Source organism: Moschus berezovskii, chromosome 2 (genome assembly GCF_049115385.1).
Source record: "Moschus berezovskii isolate FMDL1 chromosome 2, NW_MosBer_1.0, whole genome shotgun sequence".
NCBI classification, from domain to species: Eukaryota; Metazoa; Chordata; class Mammalia; order Artiodactyla; family Moschidae; genus Moschus; species Moschus berezovskii.
The window spans coordinates 66,226,909-66,244,896 of NC_142461.1; the positions used below are offsets into that span (position 1 = coordinate 66,226,909).

General features: G+C 50.5%; 1 protein-coding gene across 3 annotated transcripts; it reads left to right on the forward strand.

Annotated features, from left to right (window-relative positions):
• The first annotated feature begins 2,204 nt into the window (after positions 1–2,204).
• Positions 2,205–3,652, forward strand: C1QL2 (complement C1q like 2). 3 transcript variants are annotated; one of them, XM_088842270.1, is made up of 3 exons: positions 2,205–2,601; positions 2,641–2,888; positions 3,473–3,652. In XM_088842270.1, exons 1-3 carry the CDS (start codon positions 2,205–2,207, stop codon positions 3,650–3,652), a joined length of 825 nt encoding a protein of 274 aa, XP_088698396.1. The 3 variants fall into 3 exon arrangements, with proteins under 3 accessions (XP_088698396.1, XP_088698398.1, XP_055254394.1); XM_088842272.1 differs by having other exon boundaries at positions 2,205–2,353; positions 2,402–2,888; XM_055398419.2 differs by having other exon boundaries at positions 2,205–2,888.
• Positions 3,653–17,988: the final 14,336 nt, after the last annotated feature.

Below are 17,988 nucleotides of genomic sequence, written 5' to 3' on the forward strand. Positions count from 1 at the left end.
TCCAGGTGGGAGGAGGAGTCTAGCTCTGTTATATGAGTGGAGGACTGGGCAAGCACTTCACACTTTTAAACCCTCTGTCTTCTCATCTGAACAGTGGAGAATGATTGCTGATCTGCAGGACTGTTGGGAGGAGTAAGTGAAGCAGCACATGCAAGTGCTGATGCATCACAGTAGGTGCTCAATAAATGAGCCCCGTCTCCCTCTTCTCACCTGGGTCAAGTTTGCTTCAAGCTAGATTCAGTCACCATTTCCACACATCTGTAGTAAGGGCCTACCAGGTGCCAGATTTTCTGCTATGCCATGGGAGAGACACCAATGAAGGAAGACCGTGTGAAGTGGAGAGGGGGAATGACCCAGAGTAACCAGAAAGAAACAAAATGAATTTTTAAGTAAACCACGACAACACAATACCTGATAAATGAATGTTCTCCTCAAAAGCAATAGCCTCAGGAAGGCGTATGGTTGTTCCAGAGATACTGAGGCTCTGCCGAACACTGACATCAGCCACTGACTCTCCTCCCAGGCATTCCCTCCTGGTGAATTCTCCTGTCAGGAAGACTGCCTTTTAGGAAGACGAAGGCTTGGAGCAGGAAACAATCTGCCCAAAGTCATATGCAGGGCAAGAACAGAACCAGAAAACAGAGCTTTTGATTTCTGAACTGGAGGTCTTCCTAATTCTTTTCTAAATTAGGTATCACAGTTCTGGCTCAGAATGGCTTTGGACTTTTTTTTTTTTTAATAACTCGACCCAGGTCAGTAGGACCAGAAACTGAGAATGTCCAAAGGAATCTGTCTGTGGATCTGCCTGGCAGAGGTGGGATAGGAATGAAGCTGAGGGCACCAAGGTTACCACCAAGGCCTGGGTGCCAGGGATCTGGATTTAAATGAACTTTATACAGAGTACAAGGGCAGACCATTCTTTGGGTGGAAAAAAGTTGAGAGTAGTCTATTCTTTTTTTCTTTCCGCTACCTGGCAGGCAGCAGGCAGGATCCTAGTTCTCAGATTGGAGATTGAAACCACGCCCCCTGCAGTGCAAGCGCCTAGTGCTAACTGCTGGACTCCCAGGGAAGAAGTCTCGCTAGTAGACTCTTGTACTGGGGGCTTTCGTCTTTTCAGAGTCACTCAAAGAGCTGGTGGGCTGGTTTTCCGGTACCTCTTTGGTAGCTTGGAGTCCTCCGGTTAGGTGTGCAAAGACCCTGAAGTGAGATTTATTCCATTCTGAAGACTTAACTCCGAAGAGCTTTCAGAAAGTTCTTCTCTCCTGGGCTTAAGGGACTGAGGTTCTCCTTGACTAGGGGAGTTTAAGTCTAGTCCTGCTTGCAGGAAGGGAGTGGATTAGGTGATCCCCGAAGGACCTTGCTGGAATCGGGATTCCGGGCGCCTTCGTGGCCCTGTGGACGTGCCTGTGTGCGCCCGTAAGTGTGTGGCGGGTGGGAGGCGCGTGAGTGTGGCCGCTGGTGGGTGTGCCTGAGGAGCTGGGTCCGGGCTGCTCCCGCGGCGCCCACTTGTGGCTCCCAGGCGCCGCCAGGAGGAACCGCGCCTTTGCCGCCTCTGCCGGGGACGCCGCCCGATAGGAGGAGGACCGAAGGCTGATGACATGAGGGCGCCGTCTCCCAAGTGATGGCAGCGCGCGCTGCTTCCTCGCCGCCTCCGCCGCTCAGCCCCGGACTCCTTACGTCAGGGTAGCTGGGTCCCCCCTCCGCGCGGCAGCCAGCGAGCAGCGGGAGAGCAGAGCAGAGCGCGCCGCGGAGCCCGAGCGCCCTCCCTGCGCGCTGATCCCTGCTGAGTCCAGCCGAGCCGGGCAGGAGGCAGTGCGGCCGAGCCCTCGCGGGACGCCGCCTTCCCACCCGGGGCTCCCCGGCCGCAGCCGCCGGGATCCGCGGGGCGCCGGGCTCGTCCTGTGCGCCCCCCGCCATGCCCGCTGGGTTCCGCGGCTCTCCTGAGCAGTTCCAGCGCGGTGGGCACCGGCGCCTGGGCCAGGGTGCCTCTCGCTGAAGTAGTTGCGCGCCCAGAGGAGGGGGTCGCCACGTCGGGGGCGCGACCGGGACCCGCGGAGTCCGCCCCCGAGCGCGGGGAGCGGGGCCGCCTGCGCCGCCCGACCATTACCTCCCCGGGCGGCAAGGAGGAGCTGGTGGCGGTTGCCTCCCGGCTGTGGCAGCGGCGGCGCCGCGCCTGCCTGGCGGCCGTCGGCGTGCTCCTGGCCATGGCGCTGGGACTGCTTATCGCCGTGCCGTTGCTGCTGCAGGCGGCGCCCCCCGGCGCGGCGCACTACGAGATGATGGGCACCTGCCGCATGATCTGCGACCCCTACACCGCCGCACCCGGCGGGGGGCCGGCGGGAGCCAAGGCTCCGCCGCCCGGACCCAGCACTGCCGCGCTGGAAGTCATGCAGGACCTGAGCGTTAACCCTCCGCCCCCTTTCATCCAGGGACCCAAGGGCGACCCGGGGAGACCTGGCAAGCCGGGACCTCGGGGCCCCCCGGGAGAGCCGGGCCCACCTGGACCCCGGGGTCCCCCGGGGGAGAAGGGCGACTCGGGGCGGCCCGGGCTGCCGGGCCTGCAGCTGACAGCGGGCGCGGCAGGAGGTGTCGGGGTGGTGGGTGGCGGAACCGGGGGCGGCGGTGACTCTGAGGGCGAAGTGACTGGCGCGCTGAGCGCCGCCTTCAGCGGTCCCAAGATCGCCTTCTACGTGGGTCTTAAGAGCCCCCACGAAGGCTACGAGGTGCTCAAATTCGACGACGTGGTCACCAACCTCGGCAATCACTACGACCCTACTACAGGCAAGTTCAGCTGTCAGGTGCGTGGCATCTACTTCTTCACCTACCACATCCTCATGCGCGGCGGCGACGGCACCAGCATGTGGGCGGACCTCTGCAAGAACGGGCAGGTCAGTGACACCCCCGCTACCCCTCCACCCGCGCAAGTCCCCGCGGACCCTCGTTCCCACCCAGCGCCCCAAACCTTCTGGGAACTCAGCCTCTTTCTCCCCATTGGTAGCGAGCGCACCGCAGCATCGCGTCTCCAAGTGCGTCCTGGTCGCATTTTACCCCGTAGCTCCGGAGGCTGGGTTCCCCACTACCCAAATTGCACTCCCCTGCTATTTGCATAGCCGCCTGAAGCCCCGTGGGGTTCTGGGAAGCCTCATTCTTCTTTATCTCCCTGTGCGCCCCATTCTCCCCTGTACCCTCCCGTCTCCCTTCTTCTTGGCCCTGGCCCCTGGTTCCCGCTCTTCCCCACTGGGTCAGTGTCCCCGAAGCCCTCTGCCTCCCTTCTTCCCGGATTTGGCGACTGTGGAAACGAGGGTGCCGGGAAGGAGTTGGCTAAGTTGGAGAGAGAGCGTGGAGCCTGGGTGGGAGCGTGGACCCTGGAGGGGCAGGCGGAAGGCCGACCCGGGGGCACGCCACGTGGGGGGTCGGGCAAGGGCCCAGGCGGAGGTATTCGGGCCCACCCGCTCTGACGGCTCGCCCCCAGGTCCGGGCCAGCGCCATCGCGCAGGATGCCGATCAGAACTACGACTACGCCAGTAACAGCGTGGTGCTACACCTTGATTCGGGGGACGAGGTGTATGTGAAGCTGGACGGCGGAAAGGCGCACGGAGGCAATAACAACAAGTACAGCACCTTCTCGGGCTTTCTTTTGTACCCGGATTAGAGGAGCAGGGAGCGCGAGGTCGGGTGGCTTCAGGCCGCGCTATGCCCGTGGGGGCGCTCTGTTCCCTGGCGAGGACCACTCTCGCTTCGTGACACTTGCTGTCATCATTGGAAAAGACACTCCCCCGCTGTCCTTCCTGCCCTGCTTCCGACCTCCGTGTGTCTATGACTCGCCACGCTCCTGGCTGGGCTCCTGGTCCCTGGCCCCAACTCGGGGCGGGAGAGCGGGATGCCCCAGTGGAGAAATGAGCGTGAACCTGAAACCCCAGCCAGGGAGGCAGCAGCGCAGACTTTGCAGAGTTGATTGGACTGGACAGGCCCCGGCGGGATGCCTGAGTGCTTCCAGTCCCCCTCCTCCTCCGAGAGCCCTGAGACTGAGGGCTCCCAGCTCTGGCCACCGAGGTAGGCCAAAGCGAGCACTAGCTCCCTGGGGTGTTCTTTGTGACCTGAAATACTTGTGCAAATGTCCCTGTCCATCAGTTGAAATCCCACCTTCAGCAGAATCCCAGCAATCAGAAAATCCATCTCGACACCGCACTCCCGCCTCAGACCTGCCGCGATGCATTAAATTATGTTTCTAGACTATGGACTCTTGATGTCTCTGTCAGCCTGGTCCCGGGACCGGGCCTCCAGATGTTCATCTGGACATAAAGACTGGAAATGGGCTCTGAATAGCTCCATCTCTAGCCCAGTTGCCAGCCACTGCCTTGTCTGTGCTGCCTGGGTGGGTGAAAAGATGTGGGGAGATGGGAGGGTAGACTCTCACCCTTTAGGGTGCATCTCCGCTGGGCTGGGCTGCAGCCTTGAATTGGAGGGGACCAGAGGAGGGCGGGAGGAAGAATTAGAGGGTGACAGGAGACGGAGGGTGGGTTTTCAGGACCCTAGCCTTGTGGGAGGAAGTAGAGGCCAGGAGCTTCTGGAGAAGGAAAGGGAAGAGGAGGCATTTCTGCAAAATGAGAGGGATGAAGGAGGTATTTGCCATCAGATGATCCCTGAGATCTCCTAAAAGGCAGTCGAGAAATTCCTGAGGAAACACACCCACTTGGGCACGTAAGGCACTCAGCACATGCCTATCAGCTTACACCTGCTGGGTCCATAGTCTCCGAGTCAATTGCCTGGTACACTGAGGCAATTGTATGGCCCATCCAACTCCCTGAATTCACCCAGAGCTGTGTGCTAAATGAGATAGACGCTCCCCTTTGTGGTGGGACACCTCCCTTTGGGGGTCTTCCTGTGTGCGTGGTGGTGTGGGACACCTGCTCTGAACCTGAACCTGCATTTGCTTGGTCCTTCCCTTCACTGTTACACACACACACACACACACGTTAAGAAAATACTCCACGTGGTGTTCTTGTTTTTTCACTTTTTCGTTCTGTTTTTAGATTACTGAGTTCTAATAAACAGTATGCTATCTACAAAATAACTAGTTAGCAACCTGTTAGTATTCATGGAGCTCATTTTGACCAGTAGTTTGCAGAGCAATGTGAATATGTACACAGAGGCAACCCTGGAGTGTGTTACCTATGTCGAATTGGATATACACACACACTTCCCATGTGGATATATGTGGTTGTCATCGCTAATCCATGTTACACAAGTGCACACACACATATTCATAGGCTCATGTCAGTGTGGTGTGTGACATATTCGTGGCTATAGTCTGCTCCCAAATTGCAACGTGCTCAACTTTAGTTCTTGGAAGATGCTGAAATTTGTGATTCTGATTTAAAAGACAATTATACCCCCTGCCTTGAGTCTTGTGTCTGTCGCTATTCCTTTTTATGCTCTTATTTTATTTGAATAATGTTTTATTGTCATTCACTTGAATATTAGCAATGATTGCATCTACTTCAAGTCTAGGCATAAAGTGCTCAAAGATATCGAGGAGGAAAACAATATCCATATGCAAACTATCACCCTCCCAGTTCCAGCCCAAATGAACTGCAGTTCCCCACCCAACCCACCCGAGTGATTGTGGAATCCAAAGCCAGCTGAGCCCAGGAACTGGGGAGGGCAGAGTCGATCCCATCTCCAGTCGCGTACGTATCAATTTCTGATGCCTTGTCGATTGTATCATCCAGAAATGCGATTAAAACCAAATATATGAGACCCAAATGAAGTCTAATTGCTATGGATCTGCAATCCCCAGTGGGCCCCTAATCCTTTTTGACTTATTCCTCCCCTTCCTCCGATGAGATGGAGCTTAGACACAAAGCCCTTGGTTTAAATTTCAAAAATTAAAATTGACATGCAGCGGTGGCTTTCCTGGGAGCAGGAGGAATTTCTAAGGAGGTGCCGGAGCCCAGCTTTATCCTCTGCATTAAGAAGCAATTTGTACTTCTAACAAAACCCCCACCACTTCCCTTTGGTGGAAGGGCAGTTGAAACGCCTTGCCCGGGTCTGGTTGTTCACAATACTTAGACAAATTTGAATCTGAGATTCCTCCATCTGTATTCCCCGGTGCAGCCGGGCTTCTTGCAATTCTAATGCCCGGGTTGCCGGGAGGTGCTGCCAGAGGTGTCATCTGCTAAGAGGATGATAGATTGATGAGGCAACGGGCGGGAGACGCGGCCGATGGCAAGAGCTTGCCAGCTCAGGAGCAATTTCTCCCTGTATCTATACGCTCTCTGGGTTCCAGGCAGACCCCTCATGACCCAGGGTCTACAATCCCATGGTCTTCATGGAGTTCTCCCTCTCCCTGGAGGGAAGGATGGGGAGACCTCTGCCACCTCTGTGTGCCATCAGTCTTGGGGTACATGTGAAATGAAAGAAATTACCTGCCCCAGACACTTTTCCTTTTTATCTCTAGTTGGTTTGAGAAGTATTGTCAAACAGTTGTAAAGTATCATTTTAAGTCCCTAATTGCTTTTGAGTCCATTTTCTGTTTTTAGGTTGGGATTGTCACCTTGGCATCTCCCTGGAAGTAGGAAAGGTTTTATTCTGTCCATTTGGGAGGTGGAGAAATTAGGATTCAGGGAGACCTAGTGGTTTGCCTGTGTTCATAAAGTTTGTAAGAGACTGAGTCCACACTTGAACTCAGACCTCCAGGCTGTGCCACTGCCTGACTGCATAGATGGATCCTGTTCACCTCTCAGAGCTCCCAGGTGTTTGAGAGGAGAGCACCTGGGTGGGACACATTTCTCACTCCTTTGTCTGACTTTGGGAGTCTCAGCATCCTTCAAAGGGTCAGATAAGATGAACCAGCCTGATTCTTTAACTCCGGCTGCCCCCAGAGAGCAGCTCAGGCTCCTGAACAATCTGGCTGAACTTCCTGTCTTGGGGTCGGTGTTGGTGGCAGGACAATTTGGTCACCAAGTCCCGGTGCTCGTGCTTGCCTGTGTATCTCCACCAGCAGCCCCACCACCATCCTTCTCCTTAGGGGCCACGGACCACCTTCTCCTCTAATAGCTCTCCCTTCTTCCTCCTGCTGGTGGAGAAGATTTAGCTGAAGATTTGGCTGTCCCTGGTTGCTGAGAGATCCTTTTTTCACTCCCAAAGTCCACATCTAGTTGGCTAATTATTTTCAGGACTGCCTGAGAGTGTGAGAGACACACCTGACCCTGGAAACTCAGATAGAAGTTATTCCGTCTGCTGCATCTTCCTCCTATCTGTGTGAGCAGATGGCTCTCTTGGGCATCCAAGAAGAAACATCTAGGCCCCCCTCTGCATGGAGATATGATGACACCTTGGAGAGGTCATATTGTTGCTTTAAACTTCACTGACCAAGCATTCCTATCGGACAAACATTTTTTGAACACTCATCCCCAATATGTGTATTTGACTTATGAATAATTTATGTATACTACTGTCAAGCCATACTTTTAAAATTCTTTTTGTGTTTATGTTCGTTAAAGGCTCTCCACATTCAAGTGTATGTATGTTCTGGCTGGCTAACCAAGTTTGGAGATAAGTCTCCTCTCACTGCAACTGAAAAAACTAAGGGTTAATCCATGTGTTTCATTTCAACTTGCTATTTTTTCAAAATCTTGGGCAAAAGTATGTTCTTTTATGAGTCCCAGGGGAGTCTGTGCACTCTAATTCTTTGAGTGCACAGTTTCAATCCATATTTTAAGTATTGTTGTTGTTTAGTTGCTAAGTTGTGTCCAACTCTTTTATGACCCCAGGGACTATAGCCTGCTAGGTTCCTCTGTCCATGGGGTTTCCCCGGCAAGAATACTGGAGTGGGTTGCCCTTTCTTTCTCCTGGGGATCCTCCTGACCCAGGAACCAAATCTGCATCTCTTGCATTGGCAGGCAGATTCTTTACCACTGAGACACTAGGGAAGCCACTTTTAAGTATTAGTAATGCCTTATTTTCCCTCTCTTTTTTTTAGACTAAACATAAACAGAAGTGACATTTCAGTGTTTCCTTCTCTCATCTGATTTTGAAGACTAATGTTGGCATTGGAACCAAATCCTGGAATCAGGATGGGTTGGGGTGGGGACAAGGTCTCTCCTAGGGACCTGCTAGATGTTGGGGAGGATGAAGTTGACAAGTGGAAATGTGGAATTCTAGAGACATGTTTTGGTCTTGTTATTGCTACACCCTTCAACCAACAAGGGTGTTCCACAAAGGAGCAAGGGTGTTCCACAAAGGAGCAAGGGTGTTCCACAAAGGAGCAAGGGTGTTCCACAAAGGAGCAAGGGTGTTCCACAAAGGAGCATGGGTCCCAGTGGTTGAAATAAATGATAGGAGCAGTCATTTTAAAAATTAAATTCTGTCACAAGAATTTGAAAAATACCTAAAAGTAAACAGAAAAGTTCAATGATCTCCACGTGCCTGTCTTAACTTTGACACTTTGACACTGTGGCCGTGACCAACCAGGCAGAACTACAGTTTTTATGGATGGAACCCTCACGATGTGCCCAAAATTGGTGCTCAGGCAGTTGTTTCCTCACCACACCCCTCTGAAGTAGGTATTGCTATTGTCCCACTTTACGGATGAGGAAACTGAGGTGCAAAGAGATACAATGACTTGCTCAAGGCTGGGGCCGGGACTGGCACTGAAGTCTGTTGGAGCCTGGAGATCAAACTGTTTGGGAATATAGGTGGGGCAGGGTGGTGAGACCTCAAAGACAGACTACAAGGAAGGCACGCTGAGACAAGCAAGGGTCCCCACCAGGTACTCCAGAGGTAAGCCACCTTCTGTGGAGCCACCTAAGTATCCGCTGTCTCCTCATAATGCAATCCATTTGTTTCCAGTCTTCTCCCTGTCTTCCTTCTTACCATTTCATGCACCAGTCATGCTGTTTCCTGTACTTGGAATCCTCTCCTCTGGGTTCGCTCCCACCCCTCCTTCAGGGCTCAGCTGACACATCACTTCCAGTAGCCTCCTAGCCTCAACCTGATGCCCCTTGCCCTAAGGACTGATATTCCTTCCCGTGGTGCTTGCCACAAGGCTGTAAGCACACGTTCAGGTTGTCTGTCTTCCCCGTGGACTTCAGGCTTCACAAGACAGACCTATCATCGGAAACTCACACCCCAGCTCCAGGATTTAGAATGTGCCTGGTAATCAGTAGGTGCTTAATAAATGTTTGTAAAGTGGATGGATGGATGCGGGAAGCCTAGGGGGTCCTGACAGGGTAGATTTTGGAAAGATCTTGAGTGTCTGACTTTACAGCAGGATCAGAGGGGATCTCTTTTAACCAGTGGGTCCCCATCCACCTCCGCCTCTGGTCCTGACTTAAGGTTTGGGTGTTAAGGACCACAAAGGGGCATTTATTGCAACCTTCAAGGCCCCGGTTACATGTCTAGCGATCAGGACAACCATCCAGTTGACATGAAATGATGACTACTGCCCACTGGGGCTTCTGGGCTGATTTAATTTTTTAATTGATTAATTAATTAATTTGGCTGCATCAGGACTCAGTTGTGGCACATGGGATCTTGCGTTGTGATGCGTGGATTCTCTAGTTGTGGCAGGTGGGGTTAATTGCTCTGTGGCATATGGAATCTTAGTTTCCTGACCAGGGATTGAACCCATGTCCCCTGCATTGGAAGGCAGATTCTTAACCACTGGACTACCAGGGAAGTCCCCTGCTGGGCTGATTTAGGTCCCCTCCCCCAAAGGCCTCCAGGACGTCCCTCAGCTTTCTGTGGCTGCTTGGGCAGTAGCCCCACTTCCAGCGGGGTCCCTTATTTGATGCTTCTGCAGACAGGATGCTTTTATTTTCTCTGAATGGAAAACATCTTTTGAAAAATTGTAGGTGCAATCTGCACTTGCAAAAAGTGTAAACAATATACAGAAATATAAGACAGAAAATAAAATTTCCCTCTTTCGTTATGCAGTCTCCTTCCCAGCGGTAATTTCTGTTAACAGCTTGGTTTGTATTCTTCCTGACTTTTCAAATGTACATATGCGTGGATTTGTTCATGAAGAATATAAAACTCTAAATACTGGCAGGTTCCGCACCTGCTCTTTCCTCTGATGATCGTCCTTGAACAATGCTAAGGGTCAGTTTGTGCTTTTCCCTTTTCCCTTTCCCCTGACCATAGACGTGGGATTTAGATTGGTTAAACAGACCTTCCATCACTGGATCTGGAAACTGTTTCTGACATCCCTGCTCTAACAGAGGAAAAGCCTCTGCTAACAGGATTGCTCTTCCATTTAGATACAGGTTTCTGCCCTCATGTGGGAAAATCCTGCCTTATTTTCAAAGCAATGTGAACAATGTCTCTAATTTTCAGATGTTTCTAGCGGGTCCCCTCCTTCTGTTTTCACTGTCTACCTCTTGGTATGTTACTTACACCCAGCAACTCTTTCCCTGGGACTTAGTGAATGAGGGAACGGGATCAACTCCCGCCAGTTTTGCCCCTGTTGGCCCAGGATAGAAGAAGGAAAGTCGTTTCACTTGGCTACTCAGTTGTGTCCCTAGGCCCCAGCCTGAGGTTTGGAGAATGACCCTCCCCGCCTTCTCTTCTCCCTTTCTTTCTTGGAGCTCCCATGTCCAGGGCTGGGTGCTGCTGCCTCTCCCCCAAGCACTGCACTTGGAAGGAAGCAGGGGAGAGCGGGAGGGCGGGGCATTCTGCTCTGATGCCTGGTGACTCCAGGCCAGCTGAAAAGACAGACACAGGCACAGGGATGCCAGGCCACACTGGGCATCTGACGTGTGCCCTGGAACCAGGCTGGCAGTGGGCAGCAGCCAAGTGTACCAAAATAGCTCAGCCCTTTAAAAGTAACCAGGTCACAACACAGAGTGGAAAGAGAAAAGAAAAAAGAAAAAAAAAGTGGTTTTAACCTTTTTTTGTTTTTGATTGAGCTGAGCCTTTATCTTTATTGTCTTGCTTGATATCAACAGGGAAGGAAAATGAGGGTCGGCAAGTTAAATAGCTCAAAATTGAAGCACAGAGAGGTTTAATGATTTGCCCAAGATCGCACAGCAAGGAAATGGCCAAGTTTGAAGCTCTGGTCTGTTTCTCTGACTCAAAGGCCAGATTACTTCTTGTAATCTGTTGCCCCACCTCTCATTCTGGTGCTTATCATGTAACCTCTTTGAGCCACCTAGTTCCTTTTTCATAAAATGCCACCTATTCTATAAGACTTCCGGGAGGAGTGAATGAGTTAATGGGTGTCAGCCATGTTAAAGGGAAAGTGAAAGAAAGAAAGTGAAGTTGCTCAGTCGTGTCCGACTCTTTGTGACCCCATGGACTGTAGACGTTCTTGATAAAAGTTGGTTATTATCAGCATTTAAATATTTGGTTTGAAAATGTCACTTTTTCACAGATACCACCTGGCAACTTTTCTAAGCAACTGATAGTCAAGGGAACTCAACAATGGTCTTTGAGGTTGGATTCAAATCCACCTTTACTATAAACTGCCTCTGCAATAGTTTACAGATATTTAACTTGCTGAGCCTCACATTCTCCTTCTGTAAAATGGGAGCCAGTCCTCCTACCACATGGGTGGTTGGGAGGTTTAAATGAGATAACACAGTATGGGGCACAAAGTGAGTGCTTGAAACCTGGGGATGGTAGGTGTTGTTGTTGAAGTAATTATTAGGGACTGCTCTATTTTCTCCTGAGACTGACACATCTCAGGAAGCATCAAACCAAGGTTGCCTAGATTGAGAAACAGCAGGATTTCAGTGACAACAGTTGGCATTTACAAGCATGCCAGTGGTATAGGAGGCACCAAGAGCATTTCCCAACATATCTACAATCCATTCAGTGAGTCTTTGAGGTTAGCATAATTTCACAGATGAGGAGGTGAAATGGCCATTTTCAATGCTTGTGCATCAGAGCCAGAATTCAAACTAGTATTTTTTTTTTTTTTTTCACTGTTTAGTCCTTGACTTTCCAGAGAGCCAGAGCCCACGTAGTGAGCATGGCCCCACCTGGTCCCTGTTTGCTGATGTGCATGCAATAGTCCTGTGCACATCCGGGGAGGGGGACTCCCTTGTTGATTCCAAGCTAATAAGCCCCTATATAATTGGGCCTGGAGCTGTGACTAAATCTCAGGGCTCTGTTGCATGAATATGCAAACTCCCATTGACGGCCCAGCTCTATCACAGCCTGATTTCAAACTGACCGGCACAACCCAGTGGCTTGAGACCTCTCCCCATGCATAGTAAGAACACTGACTAATCCCTGTCAAAGCTCCTGCAGCTGGGTGGGGGAAGTGTGGGCTCAGCCCACGTGAGAGGGCACATTGAGGGCACGTTGTCCAGGACATGGCCTCCTCCAAAGCCTGCTCTGCCTCTGTGAGATCCCCATGGACCTCACGAATCTATGGAAGACTGGTTTCTTCTTTCATTCCCCGGCGCCAGGTGCACGCTAGGGAGACCCAGGCCCTGCCTGAGGACACAGAGTCTGATGGGAGAAGCTTGCTGGTCTCTGGGCTCTGAAAACCAGCTTTACCATGTGTTGCATTCCAGATCTGCCTGCTGGCTGTCCACCGTGCGACTAGCACTGCGGCAGGGGACCTGATCGCTACCCTCTTTGTCTAAAAACTTTAAAAAAATTTTATTATTTTTTAAAAAATTTTATTTCATTTTTAATATAAATTTATTTATTTTAATTGGAGGCTAATTACTTCACAATATTGTATTGGTTTTGCCATACATTGACATGAATCCACCATGGGTGTACATGTTTCCCCCATCCTGAACCCCCCTCCCACCTCCCTCCTCATCCCGTCCCTCTGGTTCATCCCAGTACACCAGCCCCGAGCATCCTGTATCATGCGTTGAAACTGGACTGGTGATTCGTTTTACCTATGATAACATACATGTTTCAATGCCATTCTCCCAAATCATCCCACCCTCGCCCTCTCCCACAGAGTCCAAAAGACTGTTCTATACATCTGTGTCTCTTTTGCTGTCTTGTATACAGGGTTATTGTTACCATCTTTCTAAATTCCATATGTATGTGTCAATATACTGTATGGGTGTTTTTCTTTCTGATTTACTTCACTCTGTATAATAAGCTCCAGTTTCATCCACCTCATTAGAACTGATTCAAATGCATTCTTTTTAATGGCTGAGTAATACTCCATTGTGTAAATGTACCACAGCTTTCTTACCCATTTGTCTGCAGATGGACATCTAGGTTGCTTCCATGTCCTGGCTATTGTAAACAGTGCTGCGATGAACACTGGAGTACGTGTTTCTTTCAGTTCTGGTTTCCTTGGTGTGTATGCCCAGCAGTGCGATTGCTGGATCATATGGCAGTTCTATTCCCAGTTTTCTAAGGAATCTCCACACTGTTCTCCATAGTGCCTGTACTAGTTTGCATTCCCACCAACAGTGTTAGAGAGTTCCCTTTTCTCCACACCCTCTCCAGCATTTATTGCATGTAGACTTTTGGATAGCAGCCATTCTGACTGGTGTGAAATGGTGCCTCATTGTGGTTTCGATTTGCATTTCTTAATTAATTTATTTTAATTGAAAGCTAATTACTTTACAATATTGTGGTGGTTTTTGCCATACATTGACATGAATCAGTCATGGGTGTATATGTGTTCCCCATCCCGAACCCCCTTCCCTCCTCCCTCCCCATCCCATCCCTCTGGGTTGTCCCAGTGCACCAGCCCTGAGCGCCCTGTTTCATGCATCGAACTTGGACTGGTCATCTATTTCACATATGGTAATATACATGTTTCAGTGCTATTCTCTCAAATCATCCCACCCTTGCCTTCTCCCACAGAGTCCAAAAGTCTGTTCTTTGTATCTGTGTCTCTTTTGCCATCTTGCCTATAGGGTCATCATTCAGTTCAGTTCAGTTCAGTTCAGTCGCTCAGTCGTGTCCGACTCTCCGCGACCCCATGAATCACAGCACGCCAGGCCTCCCTGTCCATCACCAACTCCCGGAGTACACTCAAACTCATGTCCACAGAGTCGGTGATGCCATCCAGCCATCTCATTCTCCGTCGTCCCCTTCTCCTCCCGCCCCCAACCCTTCCCAGCATCAGAGTCTTTTCATCATTACCATCTTTCTAAATTCCATATATGTGCGTTAATATACTGGTGACAGGAAAAATAATTATCAGCGATAACAGCAATGGCGTTTCCTTCCATTGCTGAGTACCTGCTGGGAGGCAGGCGTGGCCTCATTTGAAACTGTCTGCGGCCCTGCAAGATGGGCATGCAAGATGGGCATTATTCTTTCCATCTCACAGCTGAGGGTGCTGAGACTTGATTATTAAAATTAACTGAATTGTGCTACAACCCTGCATATGAGAAGTGGTGGATTTCCAGTTCAAGCCCAGATCTGTCTGCCCCCAACCCCCAACACTGCCCCGCACAAAAGAAGTGCTACAGGGTGTGGGAAGGCTACCCAGGTGGCTTTTCTGGGCATAGGGATCTCCATCTGGAAGTGAGAGGGCCAGGAAAGGGCTGGAATGATCAGGAGGGCTTCCCAGAATTGGTGACCTCTTAAATCAGAATTTTCCCTGTAAGGTTTAGTCCTCGTCCTTATGGAGCTTGCAATGAGGCTGAGCAGGAAAGACTAACACACTGAACATTTGTTGGTTATTTGTTCATTTTCCCAAGACATATTGAGTGCTACCTGACTTCCCTGGTGGCTCAGACAGTAAAGAATTTGCCTGCAATGCTGGAGACCCGGGTTCAACCCCTGGGTTGGGAAGGTCGCCTGGAGGAGGAAATGGAAACCCACTCCAGTATTCTTGCTAGGAAGATTCCATGGACAGAGAAGAGACTGGCAGGCTGTAGTCCGTGGGGTCGCAAAGAGTGGGACATGACAGAGTGACTGAGAACACATGAATGCACCCTATGTATATATGGAGCTGGGCCTGGGGTACAAGATGTCCTGAAATGTGTCCCAGTCCTGCAGGAACTTTCAGTGGATGGGAGGAGCCACACTAGGGCCCAGGGTGAGGCATGTATCACCTGTAGCAGGGAAGAGGCAGCACCAAGAAGGGACTTGCTAAGCCTAGGGTTGGGGCAGGACGTGAGCAAAAAAGAAACAAGAAAGTTCTATTTCTTGGAAACCTAGGTGGGGGACAGCAGGAGGTTAAGGTGCCATTCTTACGGGGAGGGACCAGCATAAGGTGTGGGGTGGGGCTTGCCTCTGGGAGAGGGGTCTCCTGGAACCTGTCTACCTGTGTGTGTGCATATGTGTGTGTGTGCATGTGTGTGTGTGTGAAGGTTTATGATGACTAGGGCATTTGTGTGTATGATGGATGCATCTGTATGTGAGTGCTGGTATATATTGTGGGGGTGTGTGTGTGACTGTATCAGTTTTAATGGTGCCATATCTTAAGTTTAAGCCCTTCTTACCCCACATTGGAAAGATGGAATGATTTTATTCTCTTCAGTTCACTCCCTTTACCCTCAACACATTCAGTACATTGTGGCTGACTCTCCTTGAAACTGTTTGGAGTTTTGTGTTTGGGTGGGTTGGAGGGTGGGCTATGGCCCTGGGCTGAGGCTGGATGATGGGAGAGTGAGTGGCCGGAGGTTAGGAGAGTCCCTGAATTGCCTAAAGTACCCAAATCAAGATGCCTTGGGATCACAGATGCAGATACCTGACATGTAGCAGCAGCAACTTAACATTTTTATTGATTGGATCGGATTGGATAGATACTTTCTAAAGTGCATTGGCAGCTGTTCGCTGTCTCATTTGTACTGACACTTCAGCACCCATGGTCCCCAGCAAGTTGAGATTACAGACAGCTCCTTCCCATTTGATTTCTGGATGACCTTGATCACTGGGTGAGTTAGTGATTACTTATTTGTTTACCCGTAGAGGAGACCTAGGCTAAAATAAGTGAAGTGCTTGGTTTGAGGCCACATACCTGGTTACCAGTCATGTTGGGAATGGCCTCCTAGTCAGACTTTAAGGGCTTTTGTTTGCTCAAAGTGGGGTCTGGATGTGTAAACATGAGGAGGTGGGAGTGAGCAGATAGATTCCCATGGCTATTCTAGGCTGTTTGGAGCAGCCACTCTCCTGCATGTATCCCAGCCTTCTAACAGCCTCCTGTATATATCAACTAAAGCATCTGTCTGTCTGTCTGTCATCCATCCGTCCGTTATGTGCCCATCATTCATGAACTCAGTGCATACCTGTGCACCAGGCCCTGTGTAGGTGCTAGGAAGATAGTCTTCACACAAGAATTCTCAGTCTGGTGACAAAGCTTCTGGAAGCCTCCATCCACCACTTTCTCACTTCCTTCAAATAGTTCCATACTGAGAGAAATAGAAGTAAGGAGCTCACCTCTCAGTGAGCTCATCCAGCAAGGAGCATAACAGCTTCTGACAAGTCCCCTCCTGAGTGACTGGCATCGGAGAACATGGAATTCCCTACGGAAAAGGCAGAAATCATGAGGCCAAGCTCAGGATGTGTCCGATAAACATGTGAGGAGGTTGGAGATCTGGAGCCTCTCCTAAGACAAAGCCTGAGGTTTTCCCTGCCTCTGAGCAGGAAAATGGGAGTCTGGGGCGCCGCAGGCTTCTTGCCTTGAGTTTGGCAGTACCATGTGCCTGGTGTAGGGTTTGTCTGAGCCCTTGCTTGGACCTTGGCCACAGGCTCCACCATCCATTCCATTGGCAACTCTAACGTTAACCCTAACCCAACCCTAACCCTGACCCTGCTGGGGGTGTACAGATGGTACCTTGCATACTTGTGTCCCCGTATCTGGAGGGTTCTTCCCAGCTCCTATGCTGTCATCAGCATTATGCTGTGTCTGGTTGCACAGGGTAAAATTTAGGCTTGTGTCTTACTTCTGCTGCTAAGTTGGTGATTGGAGAGGAAGACTTCTTATGGACATAAATGAGCAAGCCCACCACCTAGTCTGGTACACACGTGGCTGAGGGACAGGAGGAGGCACTTCTACTACTGAGCTCCAGAAGCTGAAGACCATGACAGCTTGGCTCTAAGATGTGTGTTCTGGAACTTCCCTGGTGGTGCAGTGGATAAGAATCTGCCTGCCAATGCAAGGGACACGGGTTTGATCCCTGGTCTGGGAAGATTCCACATTTCATGAAGTAACTAAACCTGCGGGCCACAACTATTGAACCCTCATGCCCAGGACCCATGCTCCACAGAGAAGCCACTGCAATGAGAAGCCCCTGCTCACCCCAACTGGAGAAAGCCCTCGTGTAGCAACAAAGACTGTTCGCAACCAAAAAAAAAAAAAAGTGTGTTCTGGGGAGCTGGCTAACTAGCCCTCACTGCCCACTGCCAGCTGCCCTCTTTCATACTGCTGGATGAATGGGGCTGCCAAGTTAGGGATCCCGTGGCCCCAGCCCTCAAACACCAAGTAATTGTTTCCACTGTGTGAGCTGACAATGATCCATGGGTGTTTGTGGGCAGCTGCTAGGGGCCAGGGGCTCAGCCAGAGTTTTCCTAATTAACTCTCCATTATTCCCATCCCAGGAGGACAGGGCAAAGTAAGTCCAGGCACCATCAAATGGCAGACATCACTCTCAGCTCCTGCTCACTCATAAACCTCTCATGACTCCTGGCGCTTATAGGGTGCCCTTTAAGTTTCAAACAAAGCTAGTGGTCTGGGAGGCTGTGAACAGGCCCCACTGGCCTCCCAGCCCACCTCTCTCTCTCTGTCTCACTCCCTAGCCAAATGTAACTTCTTGCTTCCCTACATGGAGGTTTTAAGTAGGGCTGGGACTAGGATGAGGCACAAAACTTAAGGGAGTGCCAAAATTTCTCAGTAATCAAGATGGAAAATCTTAATGCTACATTTAACACCTCAAAATCAATGCAATCCATGATAAAAAAAAACATCAAACTTTTAAATAAAGATGCTATCAGTTCAGTGAGTTGAACATATCTTTCTCCTTCAGGGTGGGTTCCTGATTCTCGTTTTATCCCAGATAAGCACCAGGTTGTAGGAGAGGAGGAAAAGATGGAGGAGAAAGGAGT